We start from the raw sequence: 8,778 nt of genomic DNA, 5'->3' as shown, positions 1-8,778 counted from the left end.
TGAAAACACTAGCATGCAATTATATGTCTCACTTCATAGCATTTTGCTCTTCTGAAAGAATTAAATAAAAACCCAGAGAACAAAACCAAAATGTGTGAAGTTAGTTTGAAGCAGAGAGACTTTAGATGAAAGGTCATTCTTGACGTAGTCGAACAGCTCATTATTGTTGATTACATGGTAGTTCCATCAAAGACTATTCTTTATATGAGGAATTTGAGATGACTTGGCTATCTGTCTGAGCATTACTTGAAAACAATGAAATTGGCATAAAGAGTGAGTGTGTAAGAGTGCTGTCAAAACTCTGAAATTTGATAGATGTATTTTACTGATAATATCTCAGTGTAGAATTTGGGCCTTTTTAAAGCCTGTGGAATGAAGTTTTGATTTACTTATTTTGTCGTCTTTAGGCAGAACTTGGGCTCAGGGAATATCAGGTGAATATTGTGTTTTAACTTGGGACTGTCTGTGCTTAGTCCCTGAAGGCATATTGTCAGTGTATGGCCTAGGTGATCAGGCTAGCAATCTTTAAAAGCCCATTAGGGAAAAAATAGAATTTTTCTTCTTTTTCTTCCCTTCTTTCCAAGGGAAAATATTTTTCAATGTTCTTTCTGCCTTCAACAGACGTGTTAACTATCACCTTGGACTTCGCAAGTTTAGTAAATACGCTAGTGTGCAGTAACAAGCATACTTCTTGTCCAGGTATTAACATTTTCTGTAGGTCATGCAAGTGCCTTTTGGCTCTTTCAGCTTTACCCATTACACTGTTTGCATTTGTGAAACAGGGTTGAAGAATGAGGCATTTCAGCCTTTTTTTTTTTCTTTTTGGGCTTACTTGGTATTTGTATCTGAGCAGACAGCCATCTGTCCCTCAGGTCGTGCCAATTATGCCAACTCTGAAAGCAGCCAGAGAAATTCAGTTGTTCCATTCAGCCTGCACAACTGTTTCTTTCACCTTTTGTCTGTTAAGGAGATTGGCCTCGAGTGGTTGTTTTCTGTTTCATAACTAGTACTTGCCAAATGGTGTTCCAAATAAATGAAGCAAAAACAAAAGCTCACGGCAAGACATCTTGTCGAGGTAAAATCTAACTTACCAATTATGGCAAATCTAAAAATACGGAAAATAATTGAATTAAAAGTTGCTTTTAATATAGAGGGGTTTACCATATATTATAGTAATAATATTTCAAATAGCTGCAGATAGCAATATAAGGTTTGTACGCGGATGGGTGAAGGTTCCAGTGGAGGGAGAATTCCTCATTTCTTTCTTCTGGATACTCTGTACATTCTTTTTCATTATCCAAAAGCCATTGCAATAAGAAGGACTCATACTCGGCATGACCTGAGAACAGAGCCATGCTTAATTTACCATGTGCTATCTCAGTCTCACTCTCGTGTTAACATGCTAAATAAGTCAGGATTATAGGCCTAAATTTAATCTTGAAACACGAAATGGATTGTGTTTGTGGGAGGGGCAAGTAAATCAGTATTACTTGCATGACTACTCTAGCAAAACATATAAATACTGCTTATGAGCGCAGAGATCTAACCTCAACATTCTCTTTTTTCCTTTTGAGCATTTTTATAGTCCTTTGTCAGACAATTGCATGTAGAGTCAGATATTTTTTCAGTTAGGTCCCTGAAAAAAACTTTCACTTAGCTTGAGTGTCTGATACTGATATAACTTACGATCCAAAACTATAAAATACCCACTTGTAATCTCTTCAGTACTTCTTTAAAAATATAGAACTTGCACATTGGCAGAATTAATAGCATAGTATTTTGGAAAAAGCATTATTTACTTAAAGGAAACAGTGCACTAGCCCATTATTTTGAATAGCAAATATAACTTGTTTTGGGGCTCCTTTTTCTCCAGAAAACTATATTTATTCCCTACCTTCTTCCAAGTTTTTGAACTGACCCTTTCAAAGACTACATTAAAAATGAGGTAATCTTATGGTAAAATTTGTAGCATGCATAAAGAGAAGAGAGTTCTTGTATTGAACATTTCTCCAGCATACCTATAATGCAGAATTTAGGAAGGAAAAAATATTGTGAGTATAGAAATATGGTGGGTCCTAACTCTGCCTCTTCTCTTTTTCTGCAGTCTGTTTGCCATCCATTTTATGGTGTTCTCTTGCTGAAAAAAAAAATCTTGTTCGTTTATTCTTTGATTTCTGAGTTAAAAATTCTTATTCTCTGTTGCTTTAAACTCTACTCTTGTTCTTATCTGTATTTCTTGAACCATTGCAGTCTCCCAGTTGCTTCTCTCGTCCCAGCAAACATGATTCCCTACTTTGTACTGCTGAAGTGACTTAGAGTGACTTGGGGTGAGACATTGCATGCTACTTTTCTCTTCTGTTCACAAACCTTAAAAGAAAAAAGATCTCTTAATTATACTTACATAACAAGTGTTTGTTGCTGTCTGTGCTTCACTAAAAGTACCTGATGTGCCTGACTGAAGTCCTGGTGAACCTGGGATCTGCTACTGTTATGGTTCACTTTGCTGGATGGGTTACATGCAAAAATGGCATTTCGGGAGTGGTACCTGGGCATCCTGGGTGCGGAGCAGAAGTGACCATCCTGCAGTGCGCGGTAGCAGTCTCTGCTCCACAGCCAGCATAGTGAGCTAGCTTAAACGTTTACTTCTGTGTACTTGGATGCCTTGGCGTGACTGCGTTTGTGACTGTGTAGGTAAAAGTAGTAGTGTGCTTACTTTGTGTAGTCATTCAAAAAGCAATTCTGCACATTGTTGCGCTACTTTTTTTTTTTCTCTTTTAAGTTTTATTGTTTTAATCTGCAATGATTGCTGAGTAGTTTCTTCTAGTAATGTTCTGCGTATTTCTTTTAACACAGCAGGTCTGTTTTCAATATGTTCAGGTCATTCTTTGGCTGTTAATCTTTGCAGTTTTACTCTCTATATGTTATTAGTCTACTTTCTGGCTTCAGATTTTTTTCTGTCTTTAAAATCTAGAGGAATGCTTTGAAGTTCTTTCTCTCCATGCTTTCTGTCAATTCCATTTAAGATTTTCAATGGTGGGTTAGTTTTAACATTGGAAAGAAATACACCCATCTATTGCAAACATCACCCTAACACTCTTGTGTAAGCCAAAAGCAAACAAGCTCTTGCCTGAAACAAAGCATAGTGAGCTTCAAACCCAAAGTAACTAACTTTGCAAAGTTACAAACAATTAAGAAATGGATGTCTTAAATTCTTCTGTAGCGCCACAGTGAGTGGTGCTCACAATAGCAGTGGTTTTTAATACCATTTTTGGTTGAGTGTTTTGGCTGAAAGAAAAGTTGGCATACGATAGTCCTCTGTCAGACCATAATGACAGTGGGATAACAGCTGTGAATGCTCCTGGTGGTTGGCGTAGAAGACCTTGGTTTGATTCATGTCCAGTGTACATATTAGGGCCTGTGTTTGCATGGCTTACACCAGGTTTGTAGATATTTTAATATGCTAGGGAGACAAGCTACATGTTTGGTGGGATATTGGTGGTTAGAGTGGCTAAAAACAAGTAGTCAGAAGGAATATGACCAATAAAAACGTTTGCTGGAGAATAAAAAATCAAGTGTAGAGCCAGGACAGCAAGTTAGAGCCAGTATCAGGCAAGTTTCGAGAAGGAGAAATGAACCCTGCTGCTGTTGTGTGTCAGGGTTAAATGTTCCTCTTCCAAATGTACATCACCAATTTGCCGAAGTGGAATCCCGGTAATAATGCATGCATAGTAAATTATAAGTTACCTGTATATATCTGATCTGTGTCCTTTGATACAAACTGCTCCCCAAGGCCGATGGTGGAACTGATGGTTGTCATCAGCACAGAGCACTTGACACATGCAGACTGCTGCACAAATGTGTAGCTAAACATTGTGAGACCTGTGCAAAGTAGGAAGGAACATCCCTTTGGGGGACTTTGGGTTGAATTAGTGTCAAAGTTAGGCCAGTGGTCGGTTAATTGACCACAGTGGTCTGTAAAAGGAACAGGTTCCCAACTCTCCTGTTTTATAGCTGATAGTTACTTATTTAATTAATCTGTCTTTTTGTAGGCTCCCAGCATATTTTGCAAACACTGAGAATCCTCTCATGGAGAATTGTTTTCATGTTTTTAGTGTTCCTTCCTTCTTTGAACAGCTTTCCTCTGCATGACAGTTTTTCCAGCTTTCTTGCATCTTGCTTAATCATGTGCGGTTTTGAAGGAGTCGGACAGACTGGAGACATGAAACTTTCTAGTACAGTAAAATACCTCTTTCTGGACTTGCTTTCCACACCTGGTCAGTTAGATTTGTGGCAGAAGGTTGTTCATGTGTCTGACCATACATCCCTCTTAAGCAACACAGAGGGGAGACATTAAGCCTCTTTTTCTCCAGATCAATCTCACCATGATTTGCAGCAGTCAGATTTTTTGCTTTAGCAAGGCGGTTGGACTAGATGATCTCCAGAGGTCCCTTCCACTGCCAGCTGTTCTGTGATTCTCACAGGGTGGTTAGTGTTCTTTGAGAAATTATTTGCCAGTTTCCTTAAAAAATATTCCAAGATTGCTCCAAAGATTGAAATCTTCCATCTGCTACTGTACTTCTTTGCAATCAGGCTTTGCTACAGCTGGTGAGTGGGAAAGCGAGTCACTGTATTTGGCCAGGTGTCATCCTCTGCCATCATATGTACAAAACATTTGCAAATTCTGCCCTTTTTTTTTTTTTTTTTTTTTTAGTGCCCTATAAGCTGTCATTTGCTCTTACCTCTCAATTGTATCATCTATATTCATCCTTCTTCCGTCTCCTTTATCCTTACTGACCTGTCTTTCCTTTTTTCATGTATGGTTATTTTCAGCTGTGTTCCCACCTCTTTATCCAAGCCTTCCTGATTCTCCCATCATCATAGATTCCTTGCACAGACCCCGGCCATCTGTTCTTCATGCTTTGCATCCTTGTCCTACGTTTGTTTTTTTTAATATCTTGCCTCCTTCTGCTACACTTTCCTTATCTTTATCTCTTATTTGTTGTCATGGGAATATGCACTGTGGCTTCTAAATAATACACAAAGAGCTGTGGTTTCAGTTTGTTTTGTAAAGTCTTGATTGTGAAGACAGAACTAAAAACAAACAAAACCCAACAACAAACAAATTAAAATCTGTGAGATAAGAAAGCAAAATATTGAATAAAATTGTATAAAAGTCATTGTTGCTTTTAGACAGACGAAGATCTAATCTTCTAACCTCATGGCATGGCAACCTTGCATATTATGTAGGTTAGAATCTAAGGAATTTCTGTAGTTCTCAGTGTTTGTCATTACTGTCTCTTTCATGATTAAACGTTGTAGAATATAGAGGACCAAGAAAATAATGAGATACTGTACTGGGAAACATGCATCCAAGATGGAAAACAGATTTTATTGCAACTCTCTGAGAGCTCCTTCTGTGCTTCTGTTTTAGAGATTGCAGGAATGTTCCTAAAGAACCTTGCAAATATATATTAAAAAACCTAAAACCAACCAAGCAAAAAAAAAACCCCAGCAAACCACAGCCAAACAAAAAAACCCCAAAACCCACAAAAACAGAGAAAGTGACACCTTTATGGCCTTTCTTTTGCAGAAAGCATTGTCTTATTTTTTGCACTTGCAGTATATGGGCCTAGATAAGCTCCTTGGCTTCTCTGCTTCTTCTGGGAGTTTTATTCCAGAAAAGTTCTTCAGCCAGAGATACTGGATGATGTGTCCTCTGGCGTTTGTCTGCCCTGGGCTTCGTGAATTTCAAGCTACACCTAAGTACTTGTCCTCTTCTGAACTGTATACTTCTGTTTAGTACGACATAATGTAGGAACTAAGACACTTAATTTTTTTAAGAGTTTTGTGGAAAGTCCAGAAAGAGTACTGTTTAACTAGCCACCAAAATTAACATGTTGGTGTATGTCAAGCCACATGCTGAAACCCACACTGCCACTGTGGTTACTTGCACTGAGAGTGATGGGTAAACAGCTGGACATATTTTCCCCCAAATCATATATGCCTTACCATTAGTGTAATTTCTGTATAAATAGAAGAAAAAACTAAAACGTCATTTTTGAAAGGAGACCTTCTTGTCTGTATGTATACTAAGACATGCATGAACACATACTTATCTAGAAAGAATAACTTTTAAAAATTGAGCTATAAAAGGGATTTCTAATCCCAGTGAGCTGCAGTTGGGTTGGGTCCCAATCTATATGGACCACCAGTATGGAGTTTCTTTTTACCATAATGGCTGATCTCTAAGACTTGGCAGTAAGGTCTGCCTGACGTTTATAATGCATTTACACTTAATATGTATTTCTGAGAATATGTGCTGAACATGAGTTTAAATAGAAATTGAGAAATGGTTATACCTCAAAACAGCTCTGTTTGCGTTCTATGAATGTGCTCTTGGTGTTTCAGCTGCACAAGAATATAAATGATAAGGTAAATTATCAAGGCTAGGGATTACAAGAAATATCTAGGGATGCTTTTCCACTCTGTGGGATCCTCAGTGAGAAAGAGAACTTAGAAGTGGAGACTTCATGAGAGGGTTTTTGGGGAAAGGCAGAATGAAACCTGGTCTCTGACAGCCACATCCATTGTCTTCACAACTATTCTGATATACTAGTTTTCTTCCTTTTTGGTGCTTAGAACATCTTAAAGCTAAACTAAAGAGTACTTACAAGGCACACTATTGTTTCTCTCTTTTTTTTAATTCCTTTTGGCATTGGTTATTGCAATAGCTAGTTTCCAAACTATAGTTTATTAGAATTTTGTGTGTGTGTGTGTTCTCATTCATGTAATTTAATATTTCAAGGTGCTGTGGCTAATGCTGAGTATTCTGTCTCTGAGGAGCGAGTCATACATCCTGCTCAGCTTAAGAGTTTCCAAAGTTTCTCTGGAAAAGTTCCAGCTAAACTGGAAGGGCCTGTGGTTCAAGATGGGTGGCAGGTTAACAGAGAGATCTCTCTTGACCAGTAATGGGAAAATGTAGGGAGTATTGACACCAGACCTGTGGGATGCAACTTCTTCTATGAGATTCCTCTCCCTCAGGCCTGCGGGAAGGGAACTCTGAAGTCTGGCCATGTGAGTGCAGCACAGAAAATGGGAGTTGTGGCTTTTCATGCCTTTAGGCTATAGAGGCTTCTATTCAGCAGTATGCAAAAGGGGTTGGGGCCATGCCAGTGGCACACCAGGCTTTGGGAAGGCTGGTGTCAGCAGCTGAGCAGGTGGATCTGCTGCAGCTTTTGTCACTGCTTCCATTGAATAAAAATTGCTGGAAAAGGACCAAAGGAAATAATCTAATCCAAAGCCTCCATGTCATGGAGTCCTTTGCGCAGAGATGCCAGATTATGGTATGAAATAGGATATTGGCCCCATACTGAACATGCAGTACATAACAAGATTGCATGCCATGGGAGTGAAAATTTCTTAGACTTTCAGTTGCTTCCTGTAATTGTCTGTGGTTCAGAGCCTCAGACTTATATTTGAGTGGCTTTGTATTTATTTTGTATTTATTTTCAATAAAATAGCTATAAATATATATAAATTTATATACTCAAAAGTGTATATCCACCTGTTTATTTTAATATATTTCTGTGTATGCACATTTTATAGGTAAGTTTAATATCTGTTATGGAAATAGGTTGATTTTGTTCTTTGTTTCCTTTTTCAGTTTGCTGAAAGCAGTCAGAAAAAAGAGACTTTACAAAAAAGCATTGAGAAATCAAAAATTGGACGTGAAAATACTGTAAGTTGCTTTGCAGGGGGGAGGCATTCCTGCTGGGAAACAGGGTCATAAGTATGCACATTTTGTAACTACTAATGTAGTTGTGAGAAATCCATTAAGATTAAGTACAGGAGATGAGAAAGGGAGAGAGAAAAATCAAATACTAGATTATTCCTTAGTTGCTCATGCAGTAAAATATTGACAACTGGCCGTTCCAAGGCTGAGAAAGTGTGTGACTGCCTGAAGTCTGGTAAACTTTTTTTCCAGACTTTTTCAGATTTAAAGATATCTTAAAACTTGAGCTATCCCCAGGTACCTACCAAAGTTGCCAATGGTGCTGAACTACCAAATCTAGTGATTGCAAACTTAGATATTGGGAGCCTTATTTTTTTAATCTGATTTATAAGTAATATTTAGGCTTTGCTTTTTTTATATGTTTGTGTTGAAGTTACATATTAGTTAGAAATACTTCATATAGTGTTCTAAGTTGCTGATTTATTTTGAGTTGTGCAGTCTAAACTGGTTTAAACCTCCAGTAAATAAATGCATAAACAGAGGTGGCCAGAAGTTTTCAGGTGGAATGGAATTTTGCAGGGTGCCAGATCTTAGAATCCAAAATGTTGTACAGAAATGCTCTGGGTTTGACTGTAATCAGGGAATCGCAGGCAGGTTTCTCATGTAGTTGTGCTTGTAAGGCTTCCAAATGGACTATTCAAGACTTGGACGTCTCCACCATGTGGCTTGCCCTAGTCACAAGAAGCTGTTGGTCCTGGAAGTCCCGTTCTGGTTGGTGCTTCCAATGTTTTGGTTCAGGATTATACATCAGGAAGAAGTCCTGAGAAATCTAGGTCATGACGTAGGTCTCTGAGCAGCTAGTCTCCATATCTCAGCGTCTGGAAGCCTTTGATTTCCAGCCTGCAGTTTCAGAATGTGCAGTATCCAGGCTGTTGGCAAAGTCATTGGGAACACGGAAAACTGAAAAAAACCCTCAGGCTGGTGGTCTGCTGTGGAGGTTGCCACTGGCTAAAAACTTGATGGTTTACAAACTGATGCTGTCTGGC

General features: G+C 38.5%; 1 protein-coding gene across 4 annotated transcripts in view; it reads left to right on the top strand.

The window, feature by feature from the left end:
- The window catches only part of MND1 (meiotic nuclear divisions 1), a 44,142-nt gene that overhangs the window by 13,482 nt on the left and 21,882 nt on the right, over positions 1-8,778 (top strand). For all 4 annotated transcript variants that reach the window (XM_065062734.1, XM_065062737.1, XM_065062738.1 and 1 more), the window contains one exon: positions 7,664-7,738. In XM_065062734.1, the coding sequence (XP_064918806.1) occupies positions 7,664-7,738 (75 nt within the window). The remainder of the gene's footprint in view (positions 1-7,663; positions 7,739-8,778) is intronic.

This window comes from Columba livia, chromosome 4 (assembly GCF_036013475.1).
Source record: "Columba livia isolate bColLiv1 breed racing homer chromosome 4, bColLiv1.pat.W.v2, whole genome shotgun sequence".
Classification (NCBI taxonomy): Eukaryota; Metazoa; Chordata; class Aves; order Columbiformes; family Columbidae; genus Columba; species Columba livia.
The sequence above is the reverse complement of the archived record's forward strand: the minus strand, read 5'-3'. Positions and strand labels throughout refer to the sequence as shown.